The sequence below is a fragment of the Mastigoproctus giganteus genome, chromosome 7 (genome assembly GCF_048544385.1).
Source record: "Mastigoproctus giganteus isolate SK-2022 chromosome 7, ASM4854438v1, whole genome shotgun sequence".
NCBI classification, from domain to species: domain Eukaryota; kingdom Metazoa; phylum Arthropoda; class Arachnida; order Uropygi; family Thelyphonidae; genus Mastigoproctus; species Mastigoproctus giganteus.
The window spans coordinates 128,126,532-128,149,710 of NC_143581.1; the positions used below are offsets into that span (position 1 = coordinate 128,126,532).

A 23,179-nucleotide genomic window follows, 5' to 3' on the forward strand; every position below is an offset into this window, starting at 1 on the left:
ACCCCTTTCAACGTAATATTTTTATTGCGAACTGCTTTCAATGTAATATTTTTATTGTGAACCACTAAGCCTATATTCTCTGAAATCGTATAAAAGTTCTGAATTTTTATTATAAAATATTTCCAGTACTATGTTTTTATAAGTGATATTGCATAATAAAAATTATTATTAAGTACCTGTACATAACAATGGGAGAAGGAAAAAAAATTTAGTATGGAAAACATATTTATTTAACATGATATACTGTAAGATAGTTAACTAATTATAAGGAATTATGGGAGATGTGGATGTGGTTTCTTTCGTTGGCTTTACTTTATATTTAATTTTATCTTACTTTATTGTTTATTATTAATTATATTTTGTAGTTTACAAAAATGTACCTATGTAAATCTAAGCAGACGCAATTACAGAATTTTTAGTGCGAACTACCTTGAACACTATCATGAACCACCAGTTGGGAACTGCTGGTCTAGAGGATTGTGTTTTCTTCCATTACATCAACTGTCTTTTAGTTTCTGGATCATACTGGGACAGCCAATTTTTATCACAAGTGATTACAGCACTTAGAAAGTCTGAATCTTCTTCAGACTTTCTGAGTGCTTCTTCAGTTTCTTTACAAAATATCTTCACAAACTTGGAGTCTTCTCATTCTTTGATTCCTTCCAAAAATACATAAACCTGGAATTAACTTTTGCCCTATTTTGCCTTGTTATATGCTCTGACATATGAGCTCTCCAAGTATGTTGCACCATTTATGGACAAAATGAATTGTGTAGTGAATAGCAAAAAGCATTTTCTTAGATTTATTATGGATTTTAACATTCTAGATAGCAAAGTCATGGTTTTATTTGACGTTTGTCTCCCTTTTCACCTCTATACCTGTTCAACCAGCAATCTATATATATAAAACACTTAGGTATGCTGCCCAACAGTTATCAGCCAACAACTGCCAATTGTGGCCAGCACCTATTCACGCAGTTCACCTCGCATGACCACCATACTGGGCATTCTTTATTAAATTTCGTACTAATGTTTTTCGACTGAAGATAGGCAAGCTATGCTTGAAAGATTACTGCTATTTTGACTGTTTATTTTATCTGTCTTTACTCCAAAAAAAAGCTGAATTTATTAACATAATCAGTTTAAGTTTTAAGAAATGTAAAAATGGCTGAAGAATGTGTAAAAACTTTGAGAAACCATAGAATAGATGCTATTGAAACATTAGAGGAGAGATCTAATAGACTAAGAGACTGAAATGAGACTCTGCAACTATGAAGATGGACAGAAAACATTGAAGAAAGAGAAGCAAGATTGGAAATGAGAAAACGGGCGAAACGCCATAGGACTAATCAAATAGAAGTACCGAATGCGAATAGTCAACAAGCTGTAATTAATATGGAAGAGCATGACATAGGAAATGTTACCACTGTGAGTATTGCAATGCAAGATATTAGGGACACGAGTTAAATACATTGAATAAATACGCTAAATGCTGTCATGATGGAAAGGTTTCACTTGACTCACTGTCTGAGACACCTACTCTATTATGAGAGCTGCTTACAGGGGATACACTTGAAGAAAATAACTACAGAGAACATATACAAGAGTACCACTCAGCAATGGCGTTCGCATCAATGACCACAGAGATTAAATCACTAACTGGAAATGGTCCATACTATTTTAGAATACACGGCCAGATTTACCATTTGGTCTCACCGCTATATCCAAACGAGGCAAATAAGCCAGGATATGGACAAATATATATTTTCAATTCTGCTGAAGCAACAACAAAACAGCTGGAAAAACAATCAAACCAAGGGTGTGTGGCTGATGTAATGCAACAATTGGACCAGATGCTGTGACAAGTTAACCCATTTGCTGAGTCATATAAACAAATGCATCAAATAACTCAGGTCAATCCAACAATGAATGTGCACATGGCATTTATAGAAAACCTGAACTTAGATAAGAGACTATATAATGCACCTACATCCAAAACGGAGGTTGCTGCAATATTTGTTGGAGAAGACAGGGAACCACCTGCAAATAGAGACATTCATATATCCCATAGATGATTGCTGTAGAATTATATCACTGCTAAACCACAAAACGTATTAGAATAACACAGTTACAATTCTTTCCTTATAGATTTGCATTGAGAACTGGTTTTAGCCTAATTCATAGCAGTGGGAAATTATTTCAGCAATACATTGTAGATGCCTTTGTGAAGACTGAAGGATCTAGATTAAACTATTTGTGCCATAATCAGAAAGATCTACAAGTAGAAATGTACCGTGGACTATTGAATGCAGTAGAAGCAAGAGCTCAGAACCAAAACTTGAGAGCAGGGAAGATGATAATTCTGCCTTCAACTTTCCAAGGCAGTCCATGGTGCATGCAATAAAACTATCAAGATGCAATTGTAATTGTACGAAAGTTTGGAAAACTGATCTATTCATTACATTTACTTGCAGTCCTGCCTGGCTTGATATTGTGAATGCAATGGAAGGGAAGCAACGACCCAAACACAGACCAGACATAACTGTGCTAGTGTTCAAAATAAAACTTACAGAACTTCTTGACGACATTCTCAAGTGGAATTTTTTTGGTACTGTGATAGAGTTCCAGAAACGTGGACTACCACATGCACACATACTCCTCACTGTCTACAGATTCTAAAATACGCACAAAGGATGACATTGACTGAGTTGTAAGTGCAGAGCTACCATGCTTAAAAAAAAAATCCAAGGTTGTTTGAAATTGTTGCAAAGTGCATGCTACGTGGTACCTAGGGCACACTCAATGCACATTCTCTGTGCGTGAAAGGTGTATGCAGTAAGGGATTTCCGAAAGAGTTCATAGATACAACAGAAGAGAATGTTAACGGCTATCCGATATATATAAGAGAAGAGAAGGATCTGCTGTTAAAGTAGGAAAGTATGACGTGGATAATAGATTGATTGTACCTTATAATCCCTAGTTGTCGAAGAAATTCAATGTCCACATTAATGTGGAAGTGTGTGCCTCCATGAAGAGTGTAAAGTACCTCTATAAATACATTTATAAAGGTCATGATGCGGCATCTGTACGATTACCGATGGTCTTTGATGAGATTCAAAGACCATCGATGGGATTCAAAATTGATGAGATTTGGTCTTTGATGAGATTCAAACTTTCTTAGATGGACAGTATGTTAATGCACCTGAAGCAACGTGGCGTTTGATTGAGTTTCTGATGTCAGAGAAGTCGCACTGCATTATAAGATTGGCAGTGTACCTACCTGATCAACGGCAAGTGATCTTTCCAGAGGCTAAAGAAGAGGAGGCTTTGCAGTGGGAAATGTCTACAAAGACCATACTTGAGGCATGGTTTGAATTAAACAGAACAGATGTGCAAGCAACGCTATTAAATTGTACAGAGATACCAAAGTACTACGTATTTGAGAAAAAATCAGGCAAATGGAAATGTAGGCAAAGAGGTGGAGATGGTGTGACATATGCCTGTTGTAAGTGTTCAAGACAGCGATCACTACTACCAACACATGCTTCTTACAAGAGTTACAGGAGTTACAAGTTTTGAGCATTTGCAATCACTCAGTGGACAACTCTGAAACATTTCAGCAAGCTTGCAGAGAACATGGACTTTTGAAAGGAGACAGGATATGGCATGACACACTTTCCGAGGCAATCGACACGTACACCAAGTTATATACAGTTACTGTTTCCAATGGTATGTGGATTTGGAGAACCTGAAGATGTGCCTGAACTATGGGAAAGACATAAGCAGGGCACGTATGAAGATTTCATACATGTTATTCTGAAGAAACTGGCCCTCTCTATGCTCTTGCAGAAATAAACAAAATGTTGAAATTTGCGATCGCTTTGACTTGTTTTTCCAAAACGTCAAATGATTGCCAATGCAGAGGTGCTGTCGTCATTTCAACAGCTGGTCTGAGCACTTTGAAAAGTGCATCTACCAGCCGTTGAAATGAAGAAAGCACCTCTGCATTGGCAATCATTTGACATTTTGGAAGAACAAGCAAAAGCAATCACAAATACAGAAAAATTAAACAACGAACAAAAAATGGCATTTGACATACATTATTCTTGATACCATATACAATAAGTCAAACACTAATCATAACTGTTTTTTTTTAGATGGTCGGATGGAACTGAAAAAACATTTCTTTACTCAACTATACTACATACTATACGAGGCAAGGGACATAGTGTTACTCCTGTTGCGTGTACAGGTATTGCAACAACTCTGTTAGCAGAAGGCAGAACTGCTCACTCTATGTTCAAGATACCTCTGCTTCTGAATGCAACTTCAACATGCAATTTAAAGCCAAGGAAGCTAAAGCACTTCTACAATCAGAACTGATAGTGTGGGACGAAGCACCAATGACTCATGTTTACACCTTTCAAGCAGTAGACAGACTACTGCATGATCTGACAGGATTAGACAAGTCTTTTGGAGGGAAAGTTATACTACTAGGTGGAGACTTCAGATAAGTCCTACCGGTAATATTACAAGGCTCAAGATCTGCAGATTATCAGTTGTATAAAGATAATCTGGATCCTATGGATCCAATTCCATGTACTGAAACTTACATGTAATATGCGAACAATGGCAAGCATGAAGGAATTTTTAGACTGGCTATTAGAAGTAGGCAATGGAAGAAGTGGTGCAACTATAAGTTGCCTACAGCCTGTTTTTCAAACACACAAGACTCTGTAGAACAACTCCATTGTGACATTAACTTCAACACTTTATGGCTCAGCAAGTCAAAGGTAGAACAATACTAAGTGTTCCAAATGAGGATTGTTTGGAACTGAACAACATATTAAGTGTTGGACATTATTCCCAGAGAAGTGACTGTTTACAAAAGTGTGAATACTGTAGCAAGCGATGAACCGAGTGAGCATCTGGCACACCCTGAAGAATTTCTCAACATCTTAATAACAACAGGAATGCCTCCTCCTCCCAAGCTAAAACTGAAAGTAGGTGCTGTAATCGTGCTACTAAGGAATCTTATGCCATCGAGTACACTCTGCAATGGAATAAGATTGATAATTACACATCTACAAAGATACATCGTAGAGGCTTGCGATGATTGAACTTAGATGCTGTTCTCATACCGCAAAAAGCTCTTATTCCATCTGATACAAATATGCTTTTCACATTCAAAAGAAGACAGTTTCCTATACATTTAGCATTTTCAATGACCATCAACAAGTCATCATGGAGACAGACTTTTGAAAGAATATTCTTATACCTTCTGAAACCTGTATTCAGTCACGGGCAACTATATGTTGGTCTCTCAAGAGTTAGATCAATGGACTTATTAATTGTTGTATCTGAGAAGAATTAAATTTTTAATTGTGTTTATAATGAAATTTATGAATAAATAAAATGTGTTGATATTTAATTAATAACCTTTAAGATATGATGCTGATGGTGTATGTTACGCCGGGTACAATTAGTTGCTTTTTACTAGGCTTATATTGGACAGGAATTCCAAATCGAGAATGGGACACTGCTCTCCATGATGATATCTGCAAAGTTTTGAGAATTTATTTGACTAGCTATGCAATTGTTTTTAAGGATTCTTTGTACCAAGAGCTTCAGAGCAGGGTTGTGTGACCCCATAATCAATATTACTATTATTAATTAATAGTAATATTGATTATTGTGGAAGTGTTGTAAGTGGATATATTTCTGAATCTCACAGTACTTGTGAGGCTCTGGAGAAGATATATGGTTTGTGTTTGCAGTAATTCCCCCATGATGCTGCTCCTACCTTAACATCTGAATTTACTCCCATATTTCATTTTGTTTATTATGGAGTTAAAGTAGACCATGTAGTTTCATTTTCACATTTCCTGATAACTTAGATTATACTTGTCTGGTTACATCAGTTTATAACAAATCCGCATGTAGATGTCAGTTTACAAATGAGTAAACAAGAATTAGAGTGGTGTAATTCAAATTTACACTCTTTTGGTATTTTAGTGTTTTTAGCACCTTCACATTTTACTACCTTTTAATACTGTCACAGAAAAATCAAGAAAGGCAATGAAATTTCTTAGTAAAACAGTTGAAATATCATAGAAGAAAACTAATATTAAAAATATTGAATAATTTAAAAGTTTAGTTGCACGAGTCATACCTTGTGCAAATATTTACAAACCATAAAGTCATGCAGCTGAGGCTTGTTGGTGTTGCTGATTGCTTCAAGGTTAAATGGTACGAGTGACTAGTTACATTTGACTCAGAGCAGTTCTGAAGACTGTGTAAGGAAGTCAACAGATGAGTAAAGCATAATAATTTTAATGTACTTATGTAATCAGTATCTCATTAGCAGAAATATTAACAAAGTTAAACAATATGCCAAATCAAGGCTGATTTGGCATATTGTTTCCTTGGTGATTTATCAGATTTGGTGCCAATCATCAGTGAGCTCAGCAGTGATTAAGTTGATAAATTTAATGGTCACTGAGCCTTGAATCGGTTATACCATTAAAGAAATATAGCATGAAATGGATTCCATAAGTGATGACTAATGAGTGAGCCAGTTTAATAGTGCATAAAAGGATGACATGGACACATTAAAGAGTGATGAAAAGTATTGAATCCTATAACAGCTACAAATTTATCTGTGATAGTAAAAAAATCTGAGGTTTGTTAGGTAGATTATGAGAAATTGCTGGCTGAGAGAACAAAGCATAAGGATAACGAAACAGGCCTACGCGCTCTGGATTCATTAAGAAATTTATTATAGTTACACACAGAGCGTCCAACTGCCATTCATGTATTTTTAATTCTGATGAAGGCTCCATATAGCCGAAAGCTCATATATTTCTTCTTTATTTGTACGCTCTGTGTGTAACTATAATAAATTTCTTAAAGCATAAGGAGTTTTTTTATGTATGTGAATACAAAGAAGAGAAGAATGAATCAGACTGTACTCTTACAGAATGAGAGAGAGAGAGAGTCTTAGATAATCCAGCTGACGTTGCATGTAAGTTGAACAGGTACTTGAAATACTCTTCATGGTGAGGGGGAACTGTATGTATGAGTGAAGTTGTAAAGCATGAAATTGGTGATATTGAAAGATGATTTATTAGATAAACTTTCAATCCTAAAGGTGAGTAACGCTTCTGCAGTAGATGGCATATACCCAGTAATTCTGAGGGAGGATGCAGGAGAGAGTGCACTGAACCACTAAGGTTTATATAAGGATATCACTATATTCAGGGTACATTCCCTGGATGTGAGAAATCACCTTTTCACCCTGAAAAGGTGATTTTCAGAGTGAAGTGAATAACTACTGAGCATTTAGTCTGACTTCAGTGGTAGAGAAAATCATGGAGTCATTAATCAAGAGTACATTACAAGATAATTGAAATTGAATTCTGAAGCAAATACAGTATGGATTTGTATAAGGAAAATTATTATTTTTTGATAAAGTTACTCATTAGCTGGATGTAAGAAATAATTTCAATGTTGTGTCTTGGATTTCAGCAAAGCATTTGACTCAGTCACACGCAAGAGGTTATTATGTAAGTTGGAATATGTCAGAGTTACAGGGAAAATTTTATTCTTAGATGGATTGCTGGATAGGCTGCAGGGCAGAAGGTAGAGGGTTGTATTTAATGGATACACTTCAGTTGGGCTAATGTAGGAAGTGGGTTTACCCATGGATTGGTACTGGGCCCACAATTGTTTTTGATTTTCTTAAATGACATCCACAAAAGAATAGGAGTAATGTTAAGATCATTAGAGTAGTTAATGATCAGCTCCAAGCAATGCTTCTTTAGGACAACTTAAATAGGCTTCAGGAATGGTCAGATTAGTGGTAGCTATCTTTTAATGCAGCAAGATGCAAAGTCTTATACTTGGGATACAGAAACCCAAAAGAACTTAGACAATTTGTGGGCCTGAATTAAAAACAGTAGAAAGAGGTTGGAATTATTAGCATTAGCATTAGTTGAGGCATATGATGCAAGAAAGCAAGCTTATACAGCATCAGCCAAAAAAAAAAAAAAAACCTTTCCCATTTCACCCATTTGGTCACTCCAGATGTTTGTGTAGTTCAGAATTAAATTTATTTAAGCTATCTATTTCCACATCAACAGACAAGAGTCTGTTCCAGCAATCAACTACCTGCTGGCTAAAAGCAAACTTCTGCACATCTGTTCTACAACTCTCTTTCCTCAATTTGAATCTATGCCTCCTCAGGTTATTAATCTAAGCAAGTGGAAGTATCCTGTCAGCATTGCGCCTGCTCAAACCATTCAAGACCTTACTCACCTCAACCAGGTTTCTTGCAAGTGCCTAGTCTCCAGATAACTTGCAGAACTTAAGCCTTTCTTTGTAAGTGCACCTCTTTGTTCCTCTCGCCAATCTTGTTGCCCTTCTTTGTACTCGTACTAGCAACTCTACATCCTTCCTAAAATGAAGTCTCCTGACCTGTACGCAGTACTCAAGGCATGGCCTGACCATTGCCTTATACAAGGGGATAATCACCCCCTTATTCCTGCTAGCAAAATTATTCCTGTATATCGACAAGATACCATTAGCTACTCTTGCACCCTGTCTGCCCTGCTCGGAAAACTTCATATCTGACTGCATAATAACCCCCCAGATCTTTTTCATTGTACACATGCCTTGAGTGACTGGGGTTCAAGCCCGTGACTGCTGAATATGGTGCTGTTTCTTGTATTCTGTCTATCTTGTGAACTCCTCTGACCGTTTGGTCGTCCCGGAGTATAAACAGAAAATTTATTTATTATTTATTACCCTGAGTGTATTACCACCCATATGATATGTTACTTTGGAGTTACTGCTACCCACATACGGTACTTTACATTTGTCAATGTTAAACTTCAGTTGCCACCTCTTAGCCTATCTCCTCAACATTTCCATATATTGCAGCAACGAACTATCGTTACTGTCATTAGCAACCCTGCCAGTCTTAGTATCATCTGCAAACTTGGATATTAAGCCTGATATACCTTCATCAATATCATTGATAAATACAGAAACAATGGGCCCAACACCGAACCTTGAGGGACTCCACTAATAACATTAGTCCACGTAGAGCATTTCCATTTATTACCACTCTCTGCCATCTCCCACGCAACCATCCCTTTATCCATTGCAGCAACTTGCCCTTAATGCCATACCACTCAATTTGAACAGTAGTCACCCATGTGCAACAGTATCAAAAGCTTTCCTGAACTCCAAGTATATGATATCAAAATTATTTTTTGCATCTAGTTCCTTTGTGACCACATCATAGTATCCAATCAAATTGGTCAGACAAGACTTCCCTTAACATCCTGGTCATGGAGATGCATGGCGAACGGGGGGAGGGTGAAAAGCCTGGCCTGGGTTGCAGAATATACTGCTGCATCTATCATCATAGATGTATACAGGAGAATGGGAGCAGTGCTGTGTCTGAACTATTACTGCAGTCTTGGCTAGGTGGTCCTGTATCACAAAAGGGGTGCAAATGGTGACACAAATAATTACAGACCTGTTAGTTTAACTTCTGTTCTGGGGAAAATAATGGAGTCACTGGTTAAAGAGGTGATATTTACACATCTCCAGTCCATGGGACACTCCCCTGAATCTAAGGATGTTCCCATAGTTATGGCTAAGGGTTTGCTTACTTCCCTTGCTGCCTCCTTCAGTATAACTGGATAGATTCCATCTGCCCAGGTGCCTTTTTTATGTTTAATTTCAACAATTTCTTCTCCACTTTCCTCTCAGTTATTACAAAATCACTTAGCTACCTGTTAGAGTTTGATAAACTTCTGGCATTCCCCTACTTGAATAACTCCTCATGTGTAATGCAAAATGCTCATTCAGTTTATCAGTTACTTGAGCAAGATCATCAATAGTCGAACCATCTACGTTAAGTGGACCAATCTGATTTATTCCCTTCATTTTAGAGTTTACATAAGTAAAGAACTCTTTGCTGTTTTTCTTTGCATCCTTTGCCGAATATGTCTCGTAATCTGCCTTTGCCTGTCTAACCTCCTTTGTGACTTGATTACAAACTAGCTTATATCTGCCATAGGCTTCTGTGTCGCCTGATAATTTATATGCATCCCATGTATTTTTATTCTCTGTCACGAGCCTCATTAATTCATCTGACATCCATTTAGGCATGAACCTTGAACAGTATTTCTTATGATATGGTTTGACAAGAAGTTCTCCAAGCAGTATAACTAGGTGGCCATTTAAGGCACATGGTGTTTTATCAAGAGATTGTGCAAGGCTCAAGGAGTAGAATTTTTCTCAGCCTGTTCTGTGCTTGTTAACAGGAGAGACTGTTTCTACAGGGATGGGATACACTTAAATAGAAAGAGTGCAAGAATATTTGCTGATGCTATTGAGGCAGAGTTAGTTGGGTCGGAAAACTGCTAGCTCGTTGGGGATACACGGACTCGTAGATTAACAGTAGCCGCTGGGTGAGGTGAAAGTGATCCTTGCACTATTGAAATGCAATTGAGCAGCAGCCTGGAAAGCAAGTCAATGGGGATTTCCAGGACTGTTGGGAATCATAGTGGAACAAGTAAATACATGGGCTGTGTTAGGGTAACTAAGAGTAGAAACAGGTGCATGTATATATGCATGTATACCAATGCTAGGAGTATAGTTAATAAATTTATGAGCTTGAAGTGCTAGTCAAGACATCAAAGGAAGATATTGTTGGGATATTAGAGACGTGGTGTCACACAGAAATAAGCAGTGCAGAATTGTAATTTGGGGAGTACAATGTGTATAGAAAGGATAGACAGGACAGGAAAGGAGGAGGGGTTATGCTGTTAATTAAGAAACACATAAAATCTAAGGAAGTGCATCCAATTGATGTTGGTGGACAATGCAATGTTGAGTCAGTTTGGTGTGACATAAGCACTGGAAAAGGAAAATGAGAGTAGGTGTGTGTTATAGGCCTATATAAGCTTGCTTTCTTGCGTCATGTGCCCATGCTAATGCTAAAATGCTAATATGAGGCAATTTGGAACACTGTGTTGAAGTATGGAGACTGCACTTAATAAAAAGATATTAATCTTTTTGAAAGGATCCAAAGACAAGCAACGTGCGAGGTGAGATTGGTGAAAAAACTTTTATATAGGGTAAGACTTTGAATATGTGGACTGTACAGATTAGTAACTAGTCACCTTAGAGCAGGCTTGATTGAGGTGTATAAGGCTCTGAGAGGAGAAAGTAAAATGAATGAAGGTGAAATATTTCACTGTCAAATTATGAGGTAAGAAGTTTAGATTGAATCGCAAGATGTTCTATTTTAACCAGTGAGTTGTTAATTACTGAGTAAGTTGCCTCCTTGGGTGATAGAGACTGTCAGTTGGGATTCGTGGTCAGTTGGATAGATGGCTGTGTGAGGAAGGAGATATGTAGTTATAATTTTTTAATTAATTTATTAATTATTATTTTTTTGGCTGATACAACAAAAGCCTTGGTCTTCCTTAATGCATCATATGGCTTAATACTAATACTATTAGCAATTCCAAAAAAATGGATTAACCCTTTGCAAGAGGGATAAGCAGCCCCTCAACTAAGTGGCTTTGTGTGTGAAGCCATATTCATTTTGCACTTGTGTTTATTTTTTATACTAAGTGTTTTTTCCTGAAGTCTATGTTAATTAGTTATGCTGTGCCTGACGCTGAATCATTGTTCTCAATTGCAGAGGTATATCATTCCTCTATTTCCTGGTAGAAGCCTCCCCATTTCTCGAAAACTCGAACTGTCACTCATGCTCATTTCAAATAAAAAAACTCCCCCCCCTCTTTGGTAAGCTAAGGTGATGCTAAGGAGAGCAGAGACTTAAGTGACCCTACTGCCTAGTCCAGCATTTCCCAAACTGAGGTCCGTATACCAGTTTCAGAGGATCTGCGAAACGGACCCCTCTGAAACTGGTCAAATTATTTGTTCTATATATAGAAAATTGATAAATAAAGTTATTATATATTTATTTTTACAAGAATAAAGTTGAGTTGTTTTAAACATAAAATTTTTGGAATTTTCTTTTCAGAAAACCCAGTGTTTGTACATATATACCCACACACACACACATACACACACACACACATACATAGAAACATATGCACATATACCCGGTGGTTATAAAATAAGTTTCCCTATTCATGAGACCCTAGTGTCAAAATGGTTAGAGTTAGCACTGTGAAAATCGGTGGGTATGTTGTTGTTGTTGTTGTTTGGTTTTTAGGAGCATTAGCAACTAAGGCCATATTGCTCCAGGATATGCGGTGGTCATTCCTTAACCTTTCCGCATCCTCCGTATTTGGTGGTGACGGGCTCGAACCCCGGTCTAATCAAGAAGCGTGTGCTACGCACTGCTGCTCCTTCCCACCTGGCTACGGAGGCGCCTCGGTGGGTATGTCATTTAAGGTATGGGGAAGCGATTTGTAGAAGAAAAAAATTAGTTCAAATTTCCGCCCCAGGGGAAAACGGCGCTGCACATATGTAAAAGTTGTCATTTACTTCAAGACACACTGCTTATGCAAATGACATCCTGTTAGATAAAAGCAGAAAGGCCAACACCACCATCAATAACCATTATGGCTCTTACAAAAAGGAACTTGCTCTTTTAGTAAAACTGTTCTACCAGAATAATACAGTGTAATCTCATTAATACAAAGTTCAAGGGACCTAAATTTTCACATTTTTGTAATAACGAGGTTTGTAGTAATGAGGTCCCCCAAAAGTGTCAGAAATGATATCAAAAATAAATTAATAAAATAAAATAAAAACAAAAGCCTCGTCTAACAATACAGTAATAGGTATAACATATTTTTTACAAATAAAATAAAAATTTTATTTTATTTGTAAGATAAACTAAGAGAAAAGCAATATTAATGGAAATGAAAATATTATATAGTATATATTTTGATATATATACAATATTTTACTATCACAGTAAAAAGAATTAATCTTAATATAAAGGGAGACATACAAACATATGCACATATACCCGGTGGTTATAAAATAAGTTTCCCTATTCATGAGACCCTTTCTTTAAATTAATCTAATTTAAAGAAAGAATCCAATGTTGTTTGCAAAGTTTTTGTCCTATATGCATTTTTAACTACAGCACTGACATCATCAAATGCAATAATTGTTTCTTTATCAATGATACTGCAAGCCTACACATTCTCTATTATGCTCAATGCATTTTGGGCATCATTTTTAGATGGCAGTGTGCGTGCTTCTTCACTTTCGCTGTCACTGGTAACAAAAACATCATCGTTTTGTTTGGTACCCAGCAGCTCTTCTGGTGTTGGTATTGCAGTGGTAGCAACTTCATCATCCACCTTCACAAACTCTTCAAATTTGCCAACAAAATCCATATGCTCCTTCAAATTATTCCCTGTTGCTATCACATTTGTCTGCTGGACCATGTTTTTCGATGATGTTCTCTCCAAAGCCACTCTTTCTGAGGCAGTTGATTATTACACTTGATGTAATACTTTCCCAAGCAATAACAAGATTATGGATAGCATCCAAGACAATCCAATTTGGCTGCAAATTTTCCCTCCTATGTTGTGGATCAAGTACTTTATCAGGCACGCTCTATATGTTCTCTTGAGGTTATAAATAAAGCCTTGATCCAGTGGTTGCATTAAACTGGTGGTATTGGGGGTAAAAGCAATAGCCGTATATTTGATAAGTGTCTCAGCAGAATGTGCTGTACAACGGTCTAGAATCTTCAAAATGTTCCTTTTTTTTTTTTGAAGCCATTCTTCTGTCCAGTTTTGATAACCAAGACTGAAAAATTTTGACTGTAAGCCAAGCACTTCTTTTGGCCTCATAATCACAGGGAATTTGGTTAACTGGTTGGAAAACTTACCAATCACAAGTGGGCATAGTTTTGTACTGCCATCTGAATTGCAGCATAACAGAACAGTGAGTCTCTGTTTACTTAATTTTCCACCATGACAAGACTCCTCGAACAGCAAATGTTTTGTTTGGCAGCAAATTATAAAATAAACCTGTCTCGTCAAAATTAAAAGTATCCTTTGCCTCATATTTTTCAAGGATGGACCGTACAGAACACAACCAGTCTGTAGCCTTTTATTTGTCGACTAATCCAGACTCACTGCAAACATTTTGTGAAACTAAGTTATTCCTGTCTTTAAATCTTTGGAGTTAGCCACTGCTGCATTTGAAGTCGCTAATCCCATGTTGCTGAGCTAGATAATTTGCCTTTTCTTGCAAAATCGGACCTGGTATTGGCAAATTATATGCATGCATTTGTTGGTACCACTTGAAAAGTTTTGTTTCAAGCTCCTTGTGTTTTGCACCATGAATTCGTTTCCTGTTTTCATCGCCGCTCCAGTGCACTTCAAGTCTTTTTTTGGGTTTTCAGTATTGTAGGTAAAGGGATGTTGTATTCCTTTGCAATGTCCGTTTTTCTTCCTTCCATCCTATCAGCCTCTTGTATAATTTTTAGTTTAATTTCCAGGCTTAATTCTGTCTGTCTACATTTTGTCGCCATAACACTGCTAGATATGATTTAATATAAACAAATTTTAAATTAATTTAAAGACACAGGTTCCGAAAAAGACGTCAGCTCAGATAAAATGCACAAAAAATAGATTGCTGTATATGATAGCAAAAGGCTCTTTGAACTGGGGTAACAATTGCAATCAAACTTATTCCTGTGGAGAGCGAGGGAGTGCATGTAAACAACTTTTATTCTTTTATTCTTAAACCTTTTATTCTTTTGTTAATTTAACAACTCATCCTTCAGAAAGATGTTTTTCAGAGTGTGCTTGACATTGTAGCTACCATTAACTGCTTTTGTTTACACAAAACTAATTTCTAACAAGTCAGTGCCATCCTTCGGGAAGTAGGGAGCCAGATGGCCGGGGGCAATAATCGGATCACTCTGCCAAGATTTGTATTTTTATTATTTCTCATGGGGTGAAAAAGAACTTTGTAATACATATTAACCAAATTTTGTAATAAACGAATATATTTACATAGAACGCCTATCTTTTCGCAGGAGAATGGTATGTGCTTCATATAAATGAGCACTTTGTATAAACTGAGTTTGTATTGACAAGATTTTACTGTAGTAATGCTACTGCAGCACTACGTGAATGTCGGAAATTTAAAGGTTTGCATAAAGGATCTTTGATGTCAGTTGGGCTTCGAAAACTAAGGGGCTCACATCTGGTGAGTATGGGCTTGGCAAACCCAGGGTCCTGAGCTGGATATCATCATTCTTCTCTTTCTTGGTGATGCCTTCTACTTCTCTCTCTCTCTCTCTCTCTCTCTCACACACCCACACCCACACAGGGGGTAACTCTTGAAATTTTTTTTTTTTTTTTTTGGCTGGTGCAGCATAAGCCTCAGGCTTCCTTGTACCATATGGCTAATAATAATAATAATAATTTGAAGCAACCGGGGAGTTAAGTGTAATTCCAGACAGAGGATGACCACGTATCGGAAGTAAGGTAGTGGGTGAAGTGGCGGTTGCAATGGTCAGAATACGAAACACTACCAGTCAGTAGTGCCAGAGGTGTGTCAAGAGACTTGAACCTTCCTTGGTCTACTGTACGTAAAGTGCTTCAAATGATTTTATGCTGGTTCTCGTACAAGATTCAGGTTAGTGTAAGAATTAAAGTCTTGTGATCAGCAACAGCGAATAGACTTTGCTCTATGATTCTGTTTTGTATGGAACTTGACAATACGTGGATTTGAATGATCTTGTGGTCTCATGAGGCACATTTCAAATGCACAAAACTGCCGAATATGGAGAACTTCTCATCCATCTGCTGTGCATGAAAAACCACTACAAAGTCCATACATTACAGTATGGTATGGATTCACAGCAGAGTTTATAATTGGACCATTCTTCTTTGAAGAGTCTACACCCGTAAACACATGGCCCCGTAAACTGTGGCCTATTGCAGAAGAAACTGTAGGAGATGAGCAGAGCTGAAGGAGATGAGGGACAAATACTGAATCAGATGATCAACTTGTTTCAGTCAATCCCTGGGTTTGAAGATTGCATTGAAGGTGATGCAAAGGTGTGGATGAAAAATGATATTGATGCTACAGGGTTTCCTGTTTTAAATGAAAATGAAATTGTGAATGTAAAAGAAACTGGAGCTCCTGATAATGATATGGACGATGATGAAGAAAATGACATCAACACTGGGCCTTCGCATGCTGAGGCATTCACTGCACTGGAGACTGTAATGGTTGGTACAAGCAACCAACTGATTGCTGTCTAACTCAACTACGCTTGCTGAAAATAGTGAGAGAGAGCAAAGAAACAAAGTTCAAAAATGGTGCAGAAAAAATTAAGTAATTATTTTCATTAAGGCCTATACATATGTGTTATTGTAGTTGAAAGTTCCATTTGTTTTTTACCTATGGATAAAAATACCTAAAGTAAAACTTAGTGATTTTATTTCTAAACTTACTAAACCTTTTTTTTAGTCTTCAGAACAGTATTTTTGATAAGTTTGAAAATCCAAGCAAATCAGAAGTCTGAACTACTCCTGGTACCAATTAGTTCGGATTATCAATGCTCTACTGTCTGTAATATGAAAATTAGTTTTTGCATCTAGTTCCTTTGTCATCACAGCATCAAATCAAATTGGTCGAACAAGATCTCCCCTTAACAAACCCATGCTGTGACTGTATAACTGCACTCCTGTTTAGATGGTTCTGTGTTACTTTTTTAACCCATGACTCCATTGTTTAGCCTGGAACAGAAATTTGGCTAACCAGCCTCTAATTACTTATATCACCCTGTGATCTCTCTATGTGAATTGAGGATACATTTGCACATCTCGTCCACAGCGACCTTCCCTGATTCCAAAGATGCTCTCATAATTATGGATAATGGTTTGCTTACCTTCTTTGCTATCTCTCTTAATATGATTGGATATATTCCATTCACCACAGGTGCCTTTTTTTATGTTTATCTTCAACAATTTCTCAGTCCATATTTTCTCAGTCCAGTTTCCTCTCAGTTATCAGAAAATTATTCAACTTCTTGTTAGAGCTTGATAAACTTCTGGCATCTGCCTCCCTAAAGAAATCCTCTTGTGAACGTTGTTGCAAAATACCTATTTAGTGACTGTCAGCAACGAGCAGGTTAATCAACAGTTAGCCCATCAACCTCAAGTGGACCAATGTGATTCAAATTGGGGATTGCGAATTATGCATATTGCGGAATTTTTTTAATTTCTGCTTATCAGTTTTTATTGTATTCCTTATATTAATCATGCATTTTAAGTGCCCCTTTGTGTTTTGATTATTCTTTCAAAATATAACATATGCATTTTTTCATAATTTTGAAAGTGTGGCAAAAACATAAAAAAAGTAAAAAAGGCTAATCTCAGTTCAAGAATTTGTTTAATATACATATTTTGTAATATTAAGTGTAACATGTATTAAATTCTGACCTTTGCTCACACAATTAATGTGAATTGAAAAAAAATGAAGAAGCAAAATAAAATAATGGTTTTTGGATTTGGTTCAAATTCATATTTATTTATATTTATTTTTTTTTGTTTGGCTGTGGATCCTCTTCAAACACAAATATGGTTTGGCTGTGGCTCCACTTCAAACAAAAATTGTCCTCCCCATCTCAGATTTTGGGTTGTTTCTAGCTCATTTTTCTAGCCATTTTTTTCTCTGAAAAGCATTGCACAAATTGCCTTAGCTATTTTATAGCATTCCACTAATAACAAACAGTGTTGTGTGAGTCAAAAAATATGAGTTCAATCTTCACATTTGGTCATGATTGTCTTGCTCCTTTGGACCTTGGGGAAGACAAAATCTTCCATTGAAAGGACTGGGCCTTTTCTTATAGATTATAACCATATACCCATGATTCATCATCAGTTATGATGGAAGAAATGAAGTCTTGGTCAGCAGCAGCACATTGATAATATCCTGATATGTAAGTTTTCACATATCAGGATCTTGTAACAATCACACGTATTGTTAAAGTAATTATCATATTCTTAACAATTAAAACTTCAAATAGTATTATGGTCTGTATTAAATTTGTGTATCTAGTCAGAATTAATTTTTTTTTTTCAGCGCACTAAATCTCGAACATCGGATCTTATAAATTGCACAACAAAACTCCAAGCAGAAAGGTAAAAGAAATTATGATTTAAAATTTCTCTGTTTTTATGGTTAAAATTTCTGATGTTGAAAATGGACTTAGCTGTGTTCAACATTAATTAATCTGGCCTTGATAACCTTTAAACCGTATCTTCTATTTATATAGCTCTGCACATGGCAAGTTTTTTTTTTTTTTTGTTGTATTACAGTGCAGAAAGTAAGAAGTTCAGTTCCTCCAAAGTGTATGTAGGTATTATTGTTGTATTTCTATTTAATATTCAACTTGTGATTTTACTTGACTATAGAGTTCTAAGCCTTCTGTATTCTCAACATTATATGCAAGTGTATACATTCCTTAACTTAACTTTAGTTGTAATTTCTTAATTAATTTTGTAGTAATTTCACATTGTGAAGATGTTCTTCCATTCCCCCACTCCCATAGCATTTATGATCTGAAGATGGAGTAGTAGTAATGGCAGATGATTCAAGAAAGCAAGCTTACATAGCATCAGCCACTAAAAAAAAATTATGCACCAGTTACATAATGAGTTGCTGCCGCTCTACTCTGAGACTAATAGTGTCACTGATAATGTCACAGCGGCATCCGTTAAAAATGTTTTTACTGCAGGAACTCATTATGTGAAACTGGTACAGTAAAATAAATAAAAGTATTGCTGCATTATTTTTATTGAAAAAATAATTTCAGTACAATGAAATAATTTGTGTAAAATATATTATAATAACACTAAAATTATTGGTCTGTGGTAACTGAAATATATAATTTTGACACTCAAATGATTTTAATTCCCGAGTGAATACTCCATCAATTGTCGTTCCATTATGGGTAGTATTTACTAAAGTATTTGACTTAATATCTAAATTGAAAACATCTTTCATAAATTTACAGAAATTCTTTCCAGTCTCAGAATTTAATTCTAGATTTAAATCACCAGAAAGAACTATAGATATACAATCCAGTGTCTCTTCCAATAATTTTGCACTTTCAATGGAATATGACATTAAATTCTTGTTTATGAATTTTTGAATTATATCTAACGACATCCCTGGAGTGATGTATATGGCAATGATGAAAAGAGATTCACTATTGAATTTGCACAAAGATCCACAAATGTCTCCAATTTCATTTGATACTGCTGTCCTATTGCTGCTATTATGTTGTGCAAAGATATGTGGTGTACAGATGATAGTTGAACCTTCACGTTGATATATCGCAACACCACCACTACAAACATCCGACCTTTTAAATTGAGTCACACATTGGAATGGTTTAAGTAATATATGTTCATCATTATCCAACCATGTTTCACTTAATATAAATATTTTGGATTGCTATAAGATTGTGTCTGTTTCAATATCTTGAACACGGGCCCATAAACCACGTACGTTCATTGACCATATAGATATACCACTTTGTATGAAATCTTGCAGTTCATCCTGTAGAGATGGTAGCTTATTATTTTTCAAGCAATCTAGTTAAGCACAAAGTTCTATATTACTAGTAGCTTTGCCATGGTGAAATCGTCATGGGGATTTGTAATATATAAACCTTGCAATGAGGTCACTCGAGATAATGCCACATATACAAGTTGCTGTTGATGATCTTTCTCATAATCTTTCTCACAACTTTGTTGAAAGTCCCTCCTTGAGATTTATGTATAGTCAAAGCACAATCACATACTAAAGAAAATTGTGTACATCTACATGTTAATTTCCTATTGTTCTTGAATGGAATCTTAGTTGATCGTTTTATAATAGGTACGGATTGACTAGGTAAATGTTTATCTTTCACATATTGTTTATAACAAGATTGAAGGTTATGTCCTATTTTTGACTCAGGAAATTTCATCCATACTCTTTAACTGTTTCGTCGTCCTCAAATTCGAAATATACTGAAGTACCGATTGCACTGTTTACCAATCCATCGACCAAATCTATATTTGTAGTAATCATATATGGTTTTCCTTTCAATAATGGTAGAATATATGGAAGTCCTACAGTTTCAGTCACTGACATTTTATGAATTTTATTTTGCATACTTGCTAATTGTTCTTCAGAATGATATCCATAGTATAAATCTTGTGCAACTACTTCATAGGTTTCATCTGCAACTAAATCATTTGTATTATAGGCATTTACATCACTATTTCTTAAAAATAGTCGAATCCTTTGTGGACATAAATTAGTAGCATCTTCTTTGGTAACAAATCTCGATTCTATAATTTTAAGTTCATCTGGTAATAACACTTCTCCATTGCGTATTTTTGTAAGAATTTTAGAAAATGTACTATCGGACTGTCGAAAATGACTTGTACTAATTCATGAAATTGTAGTGATTGCCATAATTCTGGAGCAATCAACGAGTTCTTCAGGCATTTATATATAGGTGTAGCACGCACTGGAGGCAATTGCCACAAATCTCCAATGAAGTATATATTCATACCTCCAAATGGTATTTCATGAACACCAGTTATTTGCTTTAAATGCATATCTATAATCAGTAATAGTTCTGCACTAATCATACTAACTTCATCGATTATAATAGTACATACGTGTTGAAATGCAGTTCTATATTGTTGAAGAATTTCATTACTAAGTTGAAGATTATTTGATAGACATATATGTAAAGCAGAATGCACTGTTGTACCATTGATTGCCACAGCGGTGTTGCCCGTGGAGGTACAAGTAACATATGTGTTGTGAATATTTGATACATTACAAAAGCGACTATACGTTTCCATCAATAATTTAAGAGTAAATGTCTTTCCACAGCCAGCAGGTCCAGTGTCAAATACATGTATTGGTGCATGTATCTGATTATCAATTTGACGATAGCTTCAAATAATAATTCGTGTTGTTCTTTATTAGTGCTACCATCAAACGACAGTATTCTTCAGATGGTAAGACATTATCTCGCTTCCTAACAACAGATGATAATTTATCCATCATCACCATTCTCATCTCCTGATCAATAGTTTTCTTGTTCATCATCAAGAAAACATCAATCATCATCAATTTCTTTTGATTTAAGAAATTCTTCATTTTTTTCCACATGGAGGATTAATATTTGCTGATGCTATCGAGGCAGTGTTAGGTGGGTCAGAAAACTGCTAGCGTGGGTGGAAACACAGACTAAAAGGTTAACAATGGCTGCAGGCAGAGGTAAAAGTGATTCTTGCACTGCTTCTATTAGAATGGGCAGCAGACTGAAAAGCAAGGTAATGGAGATTTCCAGGACTGCTAGGAGTCATAGGGGAACAAGTAAATACATGGGCTATGTTAGGGTGGCCAGTAGCAGGAACAGGTGCATGTATACTTGCATGTACACCAATGATAGGAGTATATTTAATAAATTTGATGAGCTTGAAGTGCAAGTCAAGACATCAAAGGCAGATATTGTTTGGATATCAGAGACGTGATGTCACACAGATATAGGCAGTGCAGAGTTGGAATTTGGGTACAATGTGGATAGGAAAGGAGGAGGGGTTATGCTGTTAGTTATGAAACACACAAAATCTAAGGAAGTGCATCCAATTGATGTTGGTGGACAATGTAGTGTTGAGTCTGTTTGGTGTGAAATAAGCACTGGGAAAGGAAAAATGAGAGTAGGTGTGTGTGTGTGTTATAGGCCAAATGAATCTGATGAGTATAATGAGCAGTTGTCCAGAGAAACAGAGTGGGCCAGTAAATCAGAATGTCTTATAATGGGAGATTTTAACTATCCAGATATTGACTGGAACGTGTGGATTGGTCACTCGCACACTATCAAGATTTTTGTGGATTTATTGGATGACTGTTTTCTACAGCAACATGTTCGAGAGGCAACCAGAGGGAGTAATACTCTTGATCTGATTATCAGTCGTGATTCTTCATGCATTAAGAATCTGCAGATAAAGGAACCACTGGGCAACAGTGATCACAATGTGTATTGATGTGGGAATTATTTAAAGATGTAACTACCATCAAGGCTAAAGGGAAGGGCTTTTGCTTTCGTAAAGGTGACTACAGAGGTCTCAGACAGTTTTTAAATTCTGTACAGTGGGATCAACTGATGATGTTACCAACAGTGAATTCTAAATGGAAAGGCTTCAGGGACTTAATTTTGGAGACTACTGGACTTTTAATTACAACTAAGAAATACTGTTCAAGGTTTAGGCATAAATAGAGTTCAGATGAATTAATGAGGCTAGTGGCAGAGAAGAATGTATGGGATGCATATAAAGTATCAGGCGATACAGAAGCCAATGGCAGGTATAAACTAGTCTGTAATCAAGTCACAAAGGAGGTTAGGCAGGCGAAGGCAGATTATGAGAAATCTTTGGCAAAGGATGCAAATAAAAACAGCAAGCAGTTCTTTATTTGTGTAAACTCTAGAAGGAAAGAGATGAATCAGATTGGACCACTTAACATAGATGGGTTGACTGTTGATGATCATGCTCAGGTAGCTGATAAGCTGAATGAGTATTTTGCATCTACATTCACACATGAGGAGTTATTCAATGAGGGGAGTGCCAGAAGTTTATCAAATGCTAATAGGAAGCTAAGTGATTCTGTAATAACTGAAAGCAAAATGGAGGAGAAATTGTTGAAGTTAAACATAAGGAAGGCACCTGGGGTGAATGGGATTTATCCAGTTATATTAATGGAGGCAGCAAAGGAAGTAAGCAAACCCTTAGCCATAATTATGAGAGCTTCCTTGGACTCAGGGGAGGTCCCCATGGACTGGAGGTGTGTGCAAATGTATCACCAATTCACAAAGGAGGTGACACAAGTAACTACAGACTTGCTAGTTTAACTTGTGGTCTGGGGGGAAAATAATGGAATCACTAGTTAAAGAAGCATTGCAGGATCTAGACAAGACTGCAGTAATAGTTAAGACACAGGATGGGTTTGTCAAAGGGAGGTCTTGTCTGGCCAATTTGATTGCTTACTATGATGTGGTCACAAAGGAACTGAATGCCAAAAAAAAAATTGATATCATATACTTGGATTTCAGGTTTTGATATTG

The 23,179-nt window shown here is 36.3% G+C and overlaps 1 protein-coding gene across 3 annotated transcripts in view; it reads left to right on the forward strand.

Annotated features, from left to right (window-relative positions):
- Cog6 (conserved oligomeric Golgi complex subunit 6) overlaps positions 1-23,179 on the forward strand; it is a 439,606-nt gene that overhangs the window by 62,809 nt on the left and 353,618 nt on the right. For all 3 annotated transcript variants that reach the window (XM_090377892.1, XM_090377894.1, XM_090377893.1), the window contains one exon: positions 18,127-18,185. In XM_090377892.1, the coding sequence (XP_090234018.1) occupies positions 18,127-18,185 (59 nt within the window). The remainder of the gene's footprint in view (positions 1-18,126; positions 18,186-23,179) is intronic.